This window comes from Bos grunniens, chromosome 11 (assembly GCF_055505025.1).
Source record: "Bos grunniens cultivar Pamir isolate PY7600 chromosome 11, Bosgru_T2T1.0, whole genome shotgun sequence".
NCBI classification, from domain to species: Eukaryota; Metazoa; Chordata; class Mammalia; order Artiodactyla; family Bovidae; genus Bos; species Bos grunniens.
In genome coordinates, this window is record NC_141175.1 from 57416689 (window position 1) to 57437029 (window position 20341).

General features: G+C 37.3%; 1 protein-coding gene across 1 annotated transcript in view; it reads left to right on the forward strand.

The window, feature by feature from the left end:
• The window catches only part of DNAH6 (dynein axonemal heavy chain 6), a 271992-nt gene that overhangs the window by 76326 nt on the left and 175325 nt on the right, over nt 1-20341 (forward strand). The window contains exons 17-22 of the mRNA XM_086326512.1: nt 3396-3509; nt 7679-7822; nt 10952-11164; nt 11929-12021; nt 14945-15064; nt 17406-17586. Coding sequence (XP_086182638.1) covers nt 3396-3509; nt 7679-7822; nt 10952-11164; nt 11929-12021; nt 14945-15064; nt 17406-17586 — 865 coding nt within the window. The remainder of the gene's footprint in view (nt 1-3395; nt 3510-7678; nt 7823-10951; nt 11165-11928; nt 12022-14944; nt 15065-17405; nt 17587-20341) is intronic.

The window sequence follows — 20341 nt, forward strand, 5'->3', positions numbered from 1 at the left end:
AAAAAGCTATACCAGGTAAGCACTCCTTTGGGTCAGGGAGAATAGTGTAGCTTGAACCAGAGCCTGAAATAGAAGTGTGTCTCCCTCCTTCCAGACTCCATATCTATATTTTATGATTCTTCAGGATGACCTCAGGCTGTCCTGGTGGCCCAGATCGTAAAGAAACTACCTGTACTGTGGGAGACCTGAGTTCAATCCTGGGTTGGGAAAATCCCCTGGAGGAGGACATGGCAACCTACTCCAGTATTTTTGCCTAGAGAATCCCCATGGACAGAGGAGCCTGAGGGGACTATAGTCCATGGGATCACAAAGAGTCGGACATGACTGAGTGACTAAGAACAGCACAGCATAGGATGACCTCATATCCAACCTTCCTCTCCAGCTCTTGGTTATTAGGGGGACAGGAGTGAAGGCCTAAGAGGTGTAGGAAATCATTTCTAATTCTTAATGAAGACAAGGCTAGATCCCTATCGTCAGGGTAATGCTGACCTTGTAAAATAAGTTGGAAAGTGTTCCCACCTCTTTAATATTCTGGAAAGGTTTGAGAAAGATTGGCATTAATTCTTCCTCCCACCCCTACTATAGATGTTTGGTAGAATTTACCAGTGAAGTTATCTGGTCCTGGGCTTTTCTGTTCTCGGAGGTTTTTTATTTCTGATTTGATCTCCTTACTCCTTATTTTTCTGTTCAGATTTTCTCTTCCTTCCTGATTCAGTCTTAATAGTTTGTGTGTTTCTAGGAATTTATGCACTGCTTCTAAGTTATCCAGTTTGTTGGTATACAGTTAGTTTTTCATAGTAATCTCTTATGATATGGCTTCCTATGTGGCTCAGTGGCAAAGAATCCTCCTGCCAATGCAGGAGATGTGCGTTCGATCCCTGGCTCAGGAAGATCCCCTCGAGAAGGAAATGGCAACCCACTCCAGTATTCTTACCTGGGAAACCCCATGGACAGAGGAGACTGGTGGGCTACAGTTGGACATGTCACAACGAGTTGGACATGACTGAGCATGCATGCAGGCATAAGACCATATGTATTTCTGTGGTGTAAATTGTAATGTATCCATTTTCATTTTTGATTTTATTTATTTGAGTCACCTCTCTTTTTTTCTTGTTCTAGCTATAGATTTATCTTTTAAAAAAATGCTTTTAGTTTTATTGATCTTTTCTATTATTTTTCGGATCCCTATTTTATTTATTTCCACTCTGAACTTACTTCTTTTCTTCTGACAATGTTGGGCTTAGCTTGTTCTCTTTTTTCTAGCTCCTTGATGTGTAAAGTTATGTTATTTGAGATCTTTCGATTTTCTTAATATATCCATTTATCACTATAAACTCGCCTCTCAGAACTGCTTTTGCAGCATCTCTTAGGTTCTAGTGTGCTGTTTCCGCTTTCATTTGTTTCAAGATTTTTTAAATTTCCCTTTGATTTCCTCTTTAACCCATTGGTTGTTCAGGACTGTGTTGTTTAGTTTTCACGCATGTGTAAATTTTCCACCTTTCCTACTGTTGTTGATTTCTAGTTTCACACCTCTGTGGCTAAAAGAAATATTTAGTATGATTTCAATCTTCTTAAACTTATTAAGACTTTTTTTGTGCCCTGTCATATGATTTATCCTGGGGAATGTTCTGACTGCTCTTGATAAGCGTGTGTATTTTACTGCTGTTCTATGGAATGTTTGAAATCCTGGCTTATCTCAAGGTTCATAGTTTCTGTGCAACTAACCTCCCAGCCATGAAAACAGCTTCTGTAGATTTTCTTGGAACCTTTCTCTCTATAGGGTTCATAATCAGTCCATTAGATTAGAAATAAGTGAGAAACCAGAATGTTCTCTCCATCTTAAATCTCCCCATCCCCTCCACCAATTACCACACAAAAATTCTCTCCATCTTCTATCATCCCTCTTCCATCATCTACATATAAGCCCTAAAGGATATAGGATCCAACATCCGTTGGATCGTTGAAAAAGCAAGAGAGTTCAGAAAAACATCTACCTCTGCTGTATTGACTACGCCAAAGCCTTTGACTGTGTGGATCACAACAAACTGTGGAAAATTCTTCAAGAGATGGGGATACCAGACCACCTGACGTGCCTCTTGAGAAATCTATATACAGGTCAGGAAGCAACAATTAGAACTGGACATAGAACAACAGACTGGTTCCAAATCAGGAAAGGAGTATGTCAAGGCTGTATATTGTCACCCTGCTTATTTAACTTATATGAAGAGTGCATCATGAGAAACACTGGGTTGGAGGAAACACCAGCTGGAATCAAGATTTCTGGGAGAAATATCAATAACCTTAGACATGCAGATGATGCCAGCCTTATTGCAGAAAGTGAAGAAGAACTAAAGAACCTCTTGATGAAAGTGAAAGAGGAGACTGAAAAAGTTGACTTAAAACTCAACATTCAGAAAACTAAGATTATGGCATCCAGTCCCATCACTTCATGGCAAATTGATGGGAAGACTTTATTTTGGGGGGCTCCAAAATCACTGCAGATGGTGACTGCAGCCATGAAATTAAAAGATGCTTGCTCTTTGGAAGAAAAGTTATGACCAAACTAGGTAGCATATTAAAAAACAGAGACATTACTTTCCCAACAAAGTTCCGTCTAGTCAAAGCTATGATTTTTCCAGTAATCATGTATGGATGTGAGAGTTGGACTCTAAAGAAAACTGAGTACTGAAAAATTGATGCTTTTGAACTGTGGTGTTGGAGAAGACTCTTGAGAGTCCCTTGGACTGCAAGGAGATCCAACCAGTCCATCCTAAAGGAAATCAGTCCTGAATATTCATTGGAAGGACAGATGTTGAAGTTGAGGCTCCAATACTTTGGCCACCTGATGCAAAGAACTGACTTATTTGAAAAGACCCTGATGCTGGGAAAGATTGAAGGTAGGAGGAGAAGGGAACAACAATGGATGAGATGGTTGGATGGCATCACCAACTCAATGGACATGGGTTTGAGTAAACTTTGCGAGTTGGTGATGGACAAGGAGGCCAGGCGTGCTGCAGTCCATGGGGTCGCAAAGAGTCAGAGATGACTGACAGACTGAACTGAACTGAACTGAAAGGATATAGATCCTTCTGAGGACTCATCTGTCTATGTGAAAAACCAGTCAGATATGATCCAACTTAAGAGAAAATGCCCTTAAACCTCTGTAATGCCTCTTGTGTCTTTTGAGAATTTCTAAGTTCTAAGGATATATAAATAGTTATATTTTGTCCCTCAAATAGAAATTTGAATGTATGTGGGGTTTTATCACTTGTTTTTTTCATTTGTTTCTCTTAGATAGAAAAAAATGAAAAGACAAAAATTACTAATAGGAAGATACCATAAGATCTCTATATCTGAAAATTAAATTGTACATTTTGCTTATTATATTTTTAAAGGTAGAAGTGTCAAAGTTTGATGCTTTGGAAGAAGTTAGTGCTGAATTGAAGCTTAAACAATTGCTCTGGGATTCTTTATCTGAATGGGATCAACTCCAGCAAGAATGGTTAAAGGTAAAAAAAGAAAAATTCTTAATTCTTAAATCATTTTTATATTATTTAACTTTAAAATCATGGTAGTATGGATTATAGTTTTTAAATAATCTGGTATCTTTCAGTAAAATATGCAATATTATAATTTTGTGGGAATTTATCACCTTTCCAGTGAAATACAGAGAGGTCTTTCTGCTACACAAATATTTAAGTACCACAAAAAAGAATGCTTTATTGTAAGGCGGGCTTCTCAGGTCCTCTGTTTAAGAACACTAAATGAAGGAGGGATCAAAGGACCTCACCATATGGCATTTAACTGCTTTGTGGTTTCTGAATACAGTGTTGTCCTGATACATACAGCCAAGTGTTACTAAGGATCGTAGAATTTTATTTATGATCTACAACATTAGATTTCTGTTGGCTGAGGTTCTGTTTTCACTGTCTTTTTTTTTTTTTTTTTTAGAAAAAATAAAGCCATTTTTTCCCCCTGTGATAGAATAGAATCATGGTAATGAGATCTAGGATCTTTCTTTGAGAGTTCAATAGTAAACTCTAATCATAGTAAATTAGGGGGACAAGTATCATAAGGCTTGGTTCTTAGGGTCCACTCTTGTATTCAAACATTAATAAGGATTAACCCTCTAGGAGACAGAATATATGACCATCTATTCTTTCCAGTGTGATATGCATATACTAGAAATACCATCAACTTCACAAATATTGCTTTACACTTGCTGGTTCAGCTTCCCTGTGCTGGTACCCATAATTAGAAGTCATACATCTAGGTTAAACCACAGTGACACAAGAATGATTCCTACGTAATGTTCTGGACACAGTGGATGCCAGTGGCGAATAAAAGGGACAGAGTCTAAACTCTCACAGAATTTACCTTTTGGTGAAGAAAGCAGAAAACAAACATGTATATGCTATTATAACAGAGACTTTTAAGTGCTGTTGTATAACTCATTTATTGGTTATCTCAGAAGTAGAAAATGCTCCTGAATAGTAAAGAGGAAGCTTAGAAAGTGCTTTGATTCCCACCATAGATTAGAGCAGTAGCTTCCGAAGTGGGACAGATTTACCCAGGAAATGCACAAAAAGTAGACATTGTATCTAGAAAAAAATGAATGTTTATAAATTTTTAGTTGAGGCATATTTGACACACTGTATTGGCTCCAGGTGTATAATATGATGATCCTATATTTATGTGTATTGTAAAACGATCACCACAGTAAGTTTAGTTAACATCTGTTACCATTCACAATTATAATTGTTTTCTTATGAGAACTTTCAAGATCTATTCTTTTAGAAACTTTCAAATATGCAATACACTATTATTAACTAGTCACTATTCTGTACATTTCAGAGAAGGTGAGGCACCCCACTCCAGTACTCTTGCCTGAAAAATCTCATGGACGGAGGAGCCTGGTAGGCTGCAGTCCATGGGGTCACTAAGAGTCAGACACAACTGAGCGACTTCACTTTCACCTTTCACTTTCATGCACTGGAGAAGGAAATGGCAACCCATTCCAGTTCTCTTGCCTGGAGAATCCCAGGGACGGGGGTGCCTGGTGGGCTGCCATCTATGGGGTCGCAGAGAGTCAGACACGACTGAAGCGACTTAGCAGCAGCAGCAGCATTCTGTACATTACATTCCCATGTATAATTATAATTATTTTTATAATTATAAGTTTGTACCTTTTGACTTCCTTCACCCATTACATCCACCCATCCCTTTTCTCTGGAAACCACCCATCTATTCTGTTTTAGTTGTTTTACTTTAGACTCTTGCTTTGTTTTGTGTTAGATTCCCCACATAAGTGAGATTATATGGTATTTTTCTTGGTCTGACTTATTTCACTTTACATAAAGCCCTCATGGTCCATCCATGTTCCCAAAATGACAAAGTTTCATTCTTTTTATGGTGGAATAATAGTCCATTGTATACATATAACACATTTTCTTTATCCATTCATCCATTGGTGAACACAGTTCAGTCGGTCAGTTCAGCCTCTCAGTCGTGTCCGACTCTTTGTGACCCCAGGAATCACAGCACGCCAGGCCTCCCTGTCCATCACCAACTCCCGGAGTTCACCCAGACTCCTGTCCATCGAGTCAGTGATGCCATCCAGCCATCTCATCTTCTGTCGTCCCCTTCTCCTCTTGCCCCCAAACCCTCCCAGCATCAGGGTCTTTTCCAGTGAGTCAACTCTTCGCATGAGGTGGCCAAAGTATTGGAGTTTCAGCTTCAGCATCAGTCCTTCCAATGAACACCCAGGATGGATCTCCTTTAGGGTGGACTGGTTGGATCTCCTTGCAGTCCAAGGAACTCTCAAGAGTCTTCTCCAACACCACAGTTCAAAAGCATCAATTCTTCAGTGTTCAGCTTTCTTCACAGTCCAACTCTCACATCCATACATGACCACTGGAAAAACCACAGCCTTGACTAGACAGACCTTTGTTGGCAAAGTAGTATCTCTGCTTTTCAATATGCTACCTAGGATGGTCATAACTTTCCTTAGGTTGTCTCTATTTCTTGGCGATTGTAAGTAATGCTGCTGTGAATATATCTTTTCAAATCAGTGTTTTCGTTTTCTTAGGATATAAGTCCAGGAATGGAATTGCTGAGTCATATGGTAGCTCTATATTTAATCATTTGAGGAATCTTAATACTGTTTTTCATAGTGGTTGTGCCAATTTACATTTCTACCAGCAGTGCACAAGTATTCATTTTTCTCCATATCTTTTCTCCACTGCTTATTTTTTGTCTTTCTGTTACTAGCCATTCTAACAGGTATGAGGTGATATTTCATTGTGGTTTTCATTTTAATTTCCCAGTGGCTAGTGATGTTGAGTATATTTTCAGGTATCTTTACCTGTTGGATATCTGTTACATCTTTTTTGGAGAAATGTTTATTCAGATCCTCTGCCCACTTTTAATCAGGTTATTTGTTTTTCTGCTATTGAATTATATGAGTTCTGGATATTAGCCCCTTATCAGATATATAATTTGCAAACATTTTCTCCCATTAAATAGACTGACTTTTTCTTTTGTTGATGGTTTCCTTTGCTGTGCAGAAGCTTTTTAGTTAGATTCTCATTTGTTATTTTACTTTTTTTCCTTTGCTTTCAGTGTCAAATCCAAAATATCATTGCCAAGACCCTTCTCAAAGAGCTTAATACCTATGTTTTCTTTTAGGAGTTTTAAAGTTTTGGGTCTTGTATTCAGATCTTTAGTCCATTTTGAGTTATTTGTGTGTGTGATTCAATTTCGTTACTTTGTTTTTGCCTGTGGCTGTCCAATTTTCCCGACACCATTTATTGAGGAGACTGTCCTTTCTGCATAATATATTCTTGACTCTTTTGTTGTAAATTAATTGACCATATATGTGTGGGTTTATTTCTGCTCCATTAATCTATGTGTCTGTTTTTGTGCCAATACCATACTGTTTTGATGACTATAACTTTGGAACATAGTCTGAAATCAAGGGGTTGATCCCTCTATCTTTGTTTTTCTTTCTCAAAATTGTTTTGTCTATTCAGGGTATTTTGTGATTCCACACAAATTTTAGGATTGTTTGTTGTATTTGTGTGAAAAAAATGCCATTGGAATCTTGATAAGGATCATACTGAATCTGTAGATTGTTTTAGGTGGTATAAACATCCTAACAATATTAATTCTTCCAATCCATGGGCATCAAATATCTTTTCATTTTTATAAATTTTCTATTGCCTTCAATCCATATGACCATCTGACATGATACGTATACGCTTACATATTTATGTAACTGATAAGTATATTTATAGATGCATGCATACATTGAAGTGCATGTTTAAATAAGTTACATTAAAGGGATACGTAATCAAATATAATAGGAGACTACTGGGTAAGAAGTTTCTAGGTCACAAGAATAAAAATTAGCTATTTGTAACTTTACAATGATTGGCCCTCAGGAATAAATTACAGGGATTGCAATACTGCATTTGATGGTATGTGAGAAAAGGACATGAAAGTAATAAACAATGCCTGGTCTACTACTAGAAATCTTCATAAGTAGAGTCATTTAAAAAAGCATAAAGTTGACTTGATTGACAACATAGCTACCAGAAAATCTGAGTAAAGAAATTTTTACTATTTCAAGTTTGCCTTTTATCATATGTCTTAACTTCTTTCCCCCTAATTTTCATAGTCCAAATTTGACTCCTTGGATCCAGAACTTCTAAATAGTCAAGTTTCTAAATATGCCAAATTTGTGACTCAACTGGAAAAAGGCTTGCCACCCAACAGTGTTGTGCCCCAGCTAAAAAGTAAGGTGGAAAAAATGAAAGAAAAGGTAAGCTTGGATGAAATTATCTCAGAAACTCCAGGTCAGTCATTTATACTTGAGGCTAATGAGACCAAAGCTAGGAATTCTTCCCTGTTTAAGTTACCTTTGCAGAGAGAAGAAGCAACAGACAAATTCAGTTACTGCAGAGGCACAAACTGCATCCTTTTCCTTAGCTGGGCAAATCATGCAACTGAGTAGTATGAGAATTCTAGTTGTTTCTCATCCTCACTAGCACTTGTTATCTATCAATAAGGAGTTCTTTTAAAATTTGGTTTGCTTTGTTTTCAATTTTAACTATTCTAATAATGTGTAGTAATATCTCATAATGGTGATTTACACTTTTCTAATGATTAGTGATGTTGAGCATTTTTGCCCATGTCTATTTGCCATTCATTCACCTTCTTTGCTGAAAGGTCTGTCTGGCTATTAGCTCAATTTTTAATTGGCTTGTTTGTTATTAGTGAATTTTAAGACTTTTTTATACAGTCTGATATAAATCATTTTTCAAATATGTAACTTGAAAATGTTTTTCCCAGTGACTTTAGTCCCTAAATAGTGACTTTCACAGAACAACAGGCTTAAATTTGAATAAAATCCTATTAATATATTTTTTTCTTTTACATATTACTTTTTTAGTTAGTATCTGACAACTTTTTGCCAAACCTAAAGATCATGCAAATTTTCTCTTGTATTTCCTTCTGGAAGTTTTATAGTTTTGCTTTTTTTAAATTAAGGTATATGATTTAGTCTGAGTTATTTACATTTTGCATGTAGATATTCAGTTGATCCAGCACCATTATTTGAAAGGAGTATTCTTTCTCCACTGATTGTCTTTGCATCTTTGTGAAAAATCAGCTAACTATATTTTTTAGTCTATTGCTAAATACTTTATTCTATTTTGTTGCTCTGTAAGTCTGTTCTTTCACCAATACCACACCGTGTTGATAACTGTAGCTGGAAAATCTTAAAATCGGGTAGTGTAAGTTCTTCATTGTTCTTCTTTTCACAATTTTGTCAATTCTAATTCCTTTACCTTTCCATATAAATGTTAAAATTAGCTTATCAATATGTACAACAAATTGCTTGGATTTTGGGGGAGACTGTGTTAAGTCAATAGATCATTTTGAGGAGAACTCACATCTTCACAAGATAGAATTTTCTAATCTCCTACCAGCCTATCCCTTCATTTAGTTAGGTCCTATATTTCTTTTCATTAATGTTTTGTAATTTTCAGCATACAGATTATGCACATGCTTTGTTAGATTTAAAACTATTCTTTTATCTTAAATGATACTGCTTTTATTTATTTTTTTTTTTTATTTTTAAACTTTACGTAATTGTATTAGTTTTGCCAAATATCGAAATGAATCCACCACAGGTATACATGTGTTTCAAATTCTAATTGGTCATTTCTGGTAGATAGGAATACTGTTGACCTTTGTATATTGATCTTATATCCTGTAATCTTGCTAAATTCGCTTTTTAATTTTAGCTTTTGTACATTATTCAGAATTATAAACATAGAAAATTCCTTCAGCTGTGAATTGAGACAATTTTATTTCTTCACTTATAATCTATGTGTCTTCTCTTTCTTTTTCTTGCCTTCTTGCACTGGGCAGGATATTCTATACAATATTGAATAGGAGTGATGAGAGAAAACATCCTTGTCCTGTGCCTGATCTTAAAGGGGAAATGTTCAATCTCTTTTTAAGTATGATGATGTTAGTCAAACATTTTTATAGATGCCCTATATTAAGATAACAAATTTTCCTGGTTTTCTGAGAGGCTTCTTAATTTTTTATAAGATTTCTTGTTCTAAAGACTGAATTGTCTGAAATTAATATAATTATATATTAATTTGTATATATAGTATAGCTTTCTTTTAGAATTTGCACAATATGACTTTCTCCATCCTTTTATTTTTAATTTTTCTGTCTTTATATTTAAAGTGGATTTCTTGAACAGTGCATAAATTGGTTCCTGATTTTTTATACAATCTGTTTTTTAAGTCTTTTAACTAACATGTTTAGACCATTCATATTTAAAGCATTATTGATGTGATTGGATTAAAAGTGCTGTCATGCTGGTTTTTAAATTTGTTTGTTGTTTCTTTTTTCCTCTTTTTTCCCTCTCTTGATTTAATTGTATATGTTTTTTATTCCATTTTATCTTCTCCATGGAATTATTGTTCACACCTGTTTTAAGCAATTTTTAGATTTTCAGTTAATCCAAATCAACCTTCAAACAATATTATACTGCTTAATGTAGAGTATAAAGACTTTATGATACCATATTCCCCATTCCTCCCTCTCTTTTATTAATGTTGTCATGTATTTTACTTTTATATGTAGTATAAACACAACATGTTGCTATTTTTGTTTTATATAGTTACATTTTAAGGAGTAAAAATGGGAAATAAAATGAAATTTATTTTACATATATTCCATTTTCAATATTCTTCATTTCTTTGTAGAGATCTAAATTTCTGACTCATAGCATTCATGCTGCCTGAAGAACTTCCTTTAATATTTCTTATTGAGTAGGTATGCTAGCAATGAGCTCCCCAAATTTTTGTCCTTACCCTTTATTTTAAATGATATTTTCACTGGCATATAATTCTGAGTCGGCAGATTTTGTGTTTTCTTCCAGCAATGTAAAAGTATTTTCTTACTGTCTTTTTACTTGCATGTTTCTGACCACACCATAAGATAGGCTTTCTTAGGGTTCTTCCAATCTTCTCTGTGAAACCCTCTATGTATTTGTTGCCCCCAAGACTTCACACTCTCATGCTACCCTACACTCAGTCTTAGCAATTTATTTTTAAAATTCAGCTACATCTTCTAACTGGCTTAAATGGCAACCCAAGGTATCTCTCCTAGGTAAACAAATTCTCAGAAACTTCTTTCTGTGGAGAAAACTATGGATACCAGTGTCTCTCTAAATTTTGAGTTAGCTGGTTTTGCTGCAACCTCACTTTTCTGATGGATTCAATACAAGTCATTAATTTGCAGTTTGTCCAGATTTTTCAATGTTTACATACATCAGAGGTGTTCTTTCCAGCTTTTTACATTTCCAAATTGGACTGTATTTTTTAGGATAAAAAGAATGGTGCCTCAGAGAGTGTGTGTTTTCCAGCTTCCAGTTATCATTGACCTGAGGAACCCAACTCTGAAGCCTAGACATTGGGCAGCTATTGAACAAACTGTTGATGCCACCCTAGTGGACCTTGAAGTTCCATTAACCTTGGAGAAGCTCGCTGAGTTACATGTTTTTGACTTTGGCCAAGAAATTCAGGACATTTCTGGACAGGCTTCTGGAGAAGCTGCTTTAGAAACAATTCTTAAAAAGGTAAACCTGAAAAATGTGTATTCTGAAGGTCCTGAGATATAAAGGTTTTCATATTCAGTGGGAAGATTATGAACTTTGTTTTTCAACATGGCAAGTTCCACCGTCTCATTATCAGTTATCTTTCTGCTGATTCTTTACATTTATTATCATTATTATTGTTATCACCACTATACATATCTTCTTTCTGCTTAGCTTATACTCCAATAGGAACTTGATGGCAACACATTTGCATGCTTTGAATAAAGAACCATACAACAAGGAAGATCTTTTACGCCAAAATATATTATCTTTCAAAGTACATATTAAAGAATAACTCTATGAAGTGCTTCAAAAGCACATTGAGAGGATTTCTCTCCTTAGGATGTTTAACCTCCTTACTCTAAAAATACACATCTACCAAGGATCTATGTAAAAAGACTTTTTTCCTTTTAATTAAGGAATAAAATGGGAAGGAATACACATTAAAGTATCACAAGTTTTCATATGTATTAATGCTCTTCAATAAAATTAAGCAAATTAGTGCCACCTAATGGAGAAGAGGATTTTAAGAATTTTAAGGCAACCAGTGCAAAAGAAAGAAAGAAAAAAAAAGAAAAATAAAAGAAAAATAAATAAAAAGTTAAAGCTGTCCTATAAAAAAAAAAAGAATTTTAAGGCAATTAGGAGATTAGAATAATTATGGAGTTTTCCATTATTTCATTCCATATTCATTTATGAACCTAATAAATGAACTGAGATATACTAAGACTTGACCAATCTCCTAGGTGGAAGATTCTTGGAAAACAACTGAATTTGTTGTCCTGCCTCACCGTGACTCCAAAGATGTGTTTATCCTGGGTGGCACAGATGATATACAGGTGGGTAAACTGGATTATTGAAACCTATGGTGAAGGTTCTTGCCAGACTTAGTCCTAAATATCCTATGGGAGATTATAATGAAGGACTGAAATATGAAAGTTGTTAGGGAGAAATCTAATTGAGAAGGCAAAATATGAATATGAATATTTGTTTAGTCATCAAGTCGTGTCCAACTCTTTTGAGACCCCATGGACAGTAGTCTGCCAGGCGCCTCTGTCCATGGGATTCCCCAGCAAGAATACTGGAGTGGGTTATCATTTCCTTCTCCAGGGGATCTTACCAGCCTAGGGATCAAACCCACGTCTCTTGTGTTGGCAGGCAGGCTGTCTACCACTGAGCCACCAGGACATGAATGCTTGTACATGAAATACTTATCAAAGTAATAGATATGGCATAAAGAATTTTTTCCTTTTAATCAAAGCATAAGATAGAAAGGAATACACATTAAAGTATCACAAGTTTTCATATGCATTAATGCTCTTCAATAAAATTAAGCAAATTAGTGTCATCTAATAAAGGGGATGACAGAGGATGAGATGGCTGGATGGCATCACCAACTCGATGGACATGAGTTTGAGTAGACTCCGGGAGCTGGTGATGGACAGGGAGGCCCGGCATGCTGCCATACATGGGGTCGCAAAGAGTCAGACACGACTGAGCGATTGAACTGAACTGAACTGAATGGAGAAGAGGATTTTAAGAATTTAAAAGGCAATTAGGAGGAGATTAGGGTAATTATGGAGTTTCCATTACTTCATTCTATATTCATTTATCAACTATACATATATATATGAGTTAAAAGTCTTGTAGTCAGTAACTGCTGGAGAATTTGGAATAGCAAAGAGATCAGTTGTAGCTGAAGTGATCAGAGAATCCTTGCTAGACCAGCCAAGACATTCTAGACCTTAAAAATATGGGGGTTTGATATTAATAGTTGAGAATAGAAGGCACTTCAAACCATTTAAATAAGGCAAAGAAGCATGAATAAGCATTTCAGGTTTATAGCACACTAAGAAGCTAAATTCACTTGAAATTTTTGAGATTAGGAGTAGATGGTCATGCTCTATCAACAGCAAAAGAAGATAAATCTGACCCATGTGTTTGGAATATTCTTAGTGACTTAATATCCAAAGGCATATTTGTTTAGCACAGGAATATGAGGATTATGACTCAATTTAAAAAACAAATCCCACACCGGGAACTATATTCAGTATCGTGTGATAAGTCATAATAGAAAAGAATGTGAAAAAGTATATATATATATATATATATGTATATGTATAACTGAATCATTTTGCTATATAGCTAACATTAACACAACACTGTAAATCAGTCATACTTCAATAAAATATTTTTTTAAGGCAAAGCCCCATTCTCTTAGTGTGTCCCCAAACTAGAATTGGAGATGAAATGTCTTTGCCAGGTGTAGTTTGGAAGAGCAAGACCAGACAGCATTCTGGGTGGTGAAGGGGAGAGCAGACCCAAGATGGAAATCAGTCAGTATGAGACCAGGTAATAACAGGTGATGGGGCTTCTGCTCTGAAGAAGTTTATAATTTAAATAGAACAATGAAAATTCTTTAGAAGACACGTTTTTTAAAATGTACATGTTCTGCAAGGGTTGCTGTGGGATATGGAGAAGGAGTAGGGGAAGGAGGTAGATGAAAACTTGTCTATAAACATCCAGAGCTTGACATGAATGAGCTCACTTTTCCTCTTCCTTAAGATAATTGAGGGAGAATGATGTTTCATTGGATAAAGCAGGCAGCTACTTTTTCAAGTTTTGAGCACTTTGAGAAATAAAGACCTGGATGACAAAGTGGTGTAAAGTACCAGATAACTTGTAGGGGGAGATTGAAGAAAAGGGCTGAGCTAAACAGAAATGTGTGCCATTAATAATGACAGAAATAGCCAGGATTTGACAATCGGAAGTTCCATGGTGACGCTGAAGAAAACATCATAGTGGGTTGTAAATCCTGGTGAAGGCAAGAAGGAGAGGAAGTGGTTAGGTGGGAAATAATGGGTGGGACTAAGCTTTTAATTCAGAAAGTTGGCTTTTATTTATTTATTTTTTTTAGCAGGATTGATTTTTATTTTATTATTTTTTAATTAATTTTATTTTATTCAGAAACTTGGCTTTTAAGTGGTTTGGGATACACACTGGGTGTGTGTGTGCTAAGTCACTTCAGTCATGTTGGACTCTGTGCAACACTATGGACCCAGGGATCGAAGCCACATCTCTTGCGTCTAACTTGAAATGGCAGGCAGGTTCTTTATCACTAGCACCACCTGGAAAGTCCCAGCATATACACACTGCTGCTGCTGCTGCTGCTAAGTCGCTTCAGTCGTGTCCGACTCTGTGCGACCCCATAGACGGCAGCTCACCAGGCTCCCCCGTCCCTGGGATTCTCCAGGCAACAACACTGGAGTGGGTTGCCATTTCCTTTTCCAATGCATGAAAGTGAAAAGTGAAAGTGAAGTTGCTCAGTCATGTCAGACTCTTAGCAACCCCATGGACTGCAGCCTACCAGGCTCCTCCGTCCATGGGATTTTCCAGGCAAGAGTACTGGAGTGGGGTGCCATTGCCTCTCCACATATACACACTACTATATATAAAATAGATAATCAACAAGGACCCTACTGTATAGCACAGGGAACTCTACTCAATATTCTGTATAACCTACATGGGAAAGAATCTGAAAAGAAATGGATATATGTATGTGTGTAATTGAATCACTTCGCTGTACACCTGAAACTAATACAACGTTGTAAATCCAACAGAAATTTCTATTCCAATATAAAATAAAAATTTTAAGGTAAAAATAAAAATAAATAAATAGACTCTCGGAGTTAAATATCTGTAATTATCTTTGAGAGCACTAACATACGATGTTGCACATACTTTCTTCACCCTTCCTGAAAGGTCCTTCTTGATGACAGCACCATCAACATTGCAACCATTGCCTCATCACGTTACGTTGGCCCACTGAAAGCTCGAGTAGATGAATGGCAGAAACAGCTTGCTTTGTTTAATCAAACACTGGTGAGTAAGGGTAATTTCAATTCACGGACTCAGAGAATTGGAAAGTCACAGGACCTTAGAAGTCATTTGTTCACTTAGGGCTAGATAGTATAGAGTTTAGATGTAAGATTCAATACTGACATTTTATTATTCTCAGAATATAAGGAGAATGCAAATACCTTGAGCTCTTCTTTATAAGACTGTACCATCAATAATTAGTTATTATTGCTGTGAAACAAAATACCACAAACGTTAGTCATATAAAACAAGATACATTTATTATCCCACAGCTTCTGTGGGTAAGGAGTTCATGGCTTAACTGGGTCTTATGTTTGAGGGTCTCACAAGGGTTCAGTCAAGATGTGGGCCAGGACTGGGTTCCCATCGGGTTCAACTAAGGGAAGATGCTGACAGATATCATTTCCTTGCAATTCCAGGACCAGGGGCTTCAGTTTCTCACTGGCTGTCAGTCAGAGGCCATCCTCAGCTCCTCCATGTTGCTCAATTTTTTTCCATGGACTTCCTCAACAAGATGACTTGTTTCATCAGTAAAGCAGGGAAGAGAAAGTCTCTAGGCAAGATGGAGGCTACAGCCTCGTGTATTTACACCTAATTGTGTACATCCTATTACCTTTACCATATTCTCCATAACTAGAAGCAAGTCGCAGGCGGCACCCACACTCAGGGGGAGAGGATCACACGAGGACATGAAGCCCCGGTCCTGGGGCCACCTTAAGGGTCTTATCACAGCAAGCTCATATTTACTGGACTAATACTGTTCCTCGAAGTCTCCGTGGTGCCCTTCCTTTCATACACACTTCCTTTTTATTTTACTGTACCTCAGATTATCCCATAATAAAACAAAGAGCCCATTTACTCTGGTCTAATTTTTTTCCCATCCAATGTCTTTCTTTGACTTCAGTTTTTTCTGTTGAATTAATTGTGTTGGGGTTCCTCTATGTTCTGGGGCTTCCCTAGTATCTCAGACAGTAAAGAATCTGCCTGCAATGCAGGAGGCAGATCCTTTGATCCCTGAGTCAGGAAGATCCCCTGGAGAAGGAAATGCCAACCCATTCCAGTGTTTTTTCCTGGAGAATTCCATGGACAGAGGAGGCTGGTGGGCTACAGTCTAGGGGGTCACGAAGAGTCAGACATGCCTGGGTGACACTTCCCTATATGTTCTAATATGAAAAGTTATCTATGACTTAATACAGGCACTAAGTAGGAAAAGACAATTTGTCTCATCTTTATTTCATAGAGACCTTTTTCAGGAATCCATCCTCTTCAATGTACACCTTATAATCTGATCCCTGAGTAACAGGGACCCTCCAGAGAATTAACTGCGTAGAAAGTATGAACCTGAAATAAACCAGGGAGTGGTTGGGATATTAGGGATTAGGCATAGCCCCCAAATCTAGAGTGAGGTGAGAGATGCTCTTTTACGGATCTCAGGGTTATGGCAAGAGGCACAGTGGAAAGGTGAGGTCTACAGACTTTAGATCTGACCCTGCACTTGTGGTTTCTTTGATTAACAGTGATCATCTCTAAGAGGAGAGACAGTATACGGTTTTCTTATTCTTCCCAGTCTTATGTCTTTGCCACATGTTCTGTTATAAGCAGGTTTTACTCTTTTAATTGAAAATGAATTATATTTCTTCTTTAAAAGGAGGGAGAGGGAAGAATATAGACATCACTGAGGCAAAGAATCTTTTTTATATATTTGGAAACAGTCACTAAACAGCTTCCCAACCCTTCAGACTCCTTGAACCATCTTGTTTCCCCCTAGAATGTCTCCTCTGGGCATTTTAATCCTCTTTATTTGGGTCCATTCTGGTTACCACACGGTAGTAGACTCATTATAACTCTACTCATACCAAAAAATGAGTTGGAATTAGGCTGAGATGAGTCTTGGATATTTTAAAGAGGTTTTATTTCAAAGGAGCTGTGAGGACATAAAGAATGAACTTATCATTATGGGGGTGGGGGCCAGGGGAGGGATAGATTGGGAGTTTGGGTTGACATGCACACACTACCGAATTTAAAATAGATAACCAACAAGGACCTACTACACAGCATAGGAAACTCATTTCAATATTCTGTAATAACCTTGATGGGAAAATAATTTGAAAAAGAATTGATGCTTCTGTTGGTTTAACTCAGTCACTTTGCCGTATACCATATCATTGCTAATCAACTATGCTCCAATATAAAATAAAAAAAAATTTTAATGAAAAATTAAGGCCTGTGAGACATCGCCAAAATGTAAAAAATACAGTGAATCCTCATGTAGTTATTTTTAACATAGCTGTATATTTTCAACTTTGGGTTAAAACATTTGATAATGTCCTTATTTTTCTCCTAGGAAGAATGGCTGAACTGCCAGAGAAACTGGCTCTACCTAGAGAGTATTTTTAATGCTCCAGATATTCAAAGGCAGTTGCCTGCAGAGGCCAAGATGTTCCTTCAAGTGGACAAGTCATGGAAGGAAATCATGAGGAAGGTTAACCGGCTGCCTAACGCTCTCCGAGCAGCTACTCAACCAGGTAGAAAAGAAACACACAAAAAGACTTTACAATCATCCACAGCATTCATCACCTGTAAGATTCTAATAATATGTAGTACATTTAACCCTTGATCTAGTCAGCACTGATGACCAGGAATATTTGTAGTACCTTTGACACTCTTGCTAAGCAATGTGAATTGAACACTTGTCATTTTATTACTATTAATGTATTGTCATCGTTATCCTTCAGCTCAGTTGATAGTTTTGGCACACAAGCATCTACTTCTTTTACAGTGTGTAGCATTGGGGAATGTTTCCCCATACAGTATCACTGATGCTTCCATCTCACAATTTAGGTTACAAAACGTACATTTCCATTCAGTTGACCCATTCTTACAGACTTCTAACCATACAAATTTCCACACTTTAAGTAATTCATTATAACCACTTACGAATAATGCCACTAAAGTAATTCTAATCTCAGGGTTGAAATGTGTTTTATTTATTTTTTAGTTGACTTTTATTGGAGTATAGTTGATTTTTAATATTGTGTTAGTTTCAGGTATACAGCAAAGTGAATCAGTTATACATATACATATATTCACTCTTTTTTAAATTCTTTTCCCATATAGGTCATTATAAAGTATTGAATAGAGTCCCCAGTGTTTTACAGTTGAGATGTGTTTTAATAAGTTCTGTTTCTAGGGATGTAGAATCAAAATCTTTCGGGGTACACATACTGAGTGATTGAACTTTATGTTTTCTATTAAAGCCTCAGCTCAACAACTTGTTGTTCTGTAAATGGCAGCACATGGTCTGTCATGGTGATAATCCCAGAGAGCTTCCTTCAGGCAGAAGTAGCTGCTGGGCTGTGGTCTCTGCCCAAAGACTCTTACAGAAATAGACAGGGAAAACTCTATGGGATGATAGAATTGAAAACCTTAAAACTTTGGGGCTTCCAGCGGCTCCCCATAGTCCTTGGTTCCTAGTCCCCTTTCAGCCACAACTGTTATCACCCCAGTCTGTGTTTCTGCCATCACATCTGCCTCTCTACCTCTTATAAAGACCCTGTGATTACACTGGGCCCACCGCATGATCCATGATAATCTCCCCATCCTGTGATCCATAATGTAATCACATCTGCCAGGTGCCTTTTCCCATAAAAACTAACAAATTCTCAAGTTCTGGAGATTAAAACATGGATATCTCTGAAAGACCTTTTATCGTGTCTAGCACCCCCCACTCAATGTGCATATTCAAACCTTTAGCTGCAATAATATTAATGTGTCTTACTGCAGAGTGCTGCCCCAGTCCCTACTGGACTTTTGTTGTATAACTTTTGGAATTAAAAAAAAAAGATTTCAAAAATACATTTAGTCCCAGGGATTTCAGATACAGAAGTGTGGAGATATATATATATATATATATATATATATATATATATATATATATATATATATCTTCCCTAGTGGCTCAGATGGTAAAGAATCCGCCTGCAATGCAGGAGACCTGGGTTCAATTCCTGGGTCAGGGAGATCCCCTGGAGAAGGGAATGGCAATCCACTCCAGTATTCTTGCCTGGAGAATCCCATAGACAGAGGAGCCTGGTGGGTTACAGTCCATTGAGTCACAAAGAGTCAAATACGACTAAGCGACTTACACTCTCATATATACATATATATATATATATATATAAATAATTTCAGATGATGATAAAGCTGTGAAGAAAAATTAAATAGGGTAATGTGGCAAGTGGAGAAGGCAGTGGCAACCCACTCCAGTACTCTTGCCTGGAAAATCCCATGGACGGAGGAGCCTGGTAGGCTGCAGTCCATGGGATCACGAAGAGTCGGACACGACTCAGCGACTTCATTTTCACTTTTCACTTTCATGCATTGGAGAAGGAAATGGCAACCCACTCCAGTGTTCTTGCCTGGAGAATCCCAGGGACGGCGGAGCCTGGTGGGCTGCTGTCTATGGGGTCGCACAGAGTCGGGCACAACTGAAGCAACTTAGCAGCAGCAGCAGCAATATGGCAAAAGAATAGGCGGGGGCTGCTGTGTATGTGTGTGTGTTGAAAGGATATTTTGATAAAGTGACTACTTTTGAGTAGAAATCTGCAAGAATGAAGGAATGAAATATGTTTGTGGCTATAAGGGAGTATTGCTAACATCAAAGAGAACAAAGGTAGAGACCCTGCAGTAAAAGCACGCTTAGCGTGTACTCCTGTCAGCAAGGAAGCCAGAGCAGGGTGGAGAGCAGCGCATAGGAGAGGGCTTAGGAATGAGACCAGAGAGGTAAGTGTGCTTGGATAGTGAGTTAGGGATTGGACTGGGGGCTTCCCTAGTGGCTCAGAGATTAAAGCATCTGCCTGCAATGTGGGAGACCTCGGTTCAATCCCTGGGTCAGGAAGACTCCCTGGAGAAGGAAGTGGCAACCCACTCCAGTATTCTTGCCTGGAGAATCCCATGGACGGAGGAGCCTGGTGGGCTACAGTCCATGGGGTCACAAAGAGTCAGACACGACTGAGCGACTTCACTTTCACTTTCACTTTCTTTTCACTGATCACATAGAGCCTTGGAGACCATGGAAAAGACTGGATTTGATTCTTGAACAGGTATGGAAGTCAGGTAGTGTGACAGGCACCAAAACATCAATGTCAAGTGAGACATGAATCTTGCTTCTTAAGGTGCTACTGTTTAGTGATGAAGAAATAGGGTGCGATTGCCACAATTTCAGCATCTAAAGATGGCAGAAGAAATAGAAGACACGAGTAAGGAAGTGACAAAGAAAAT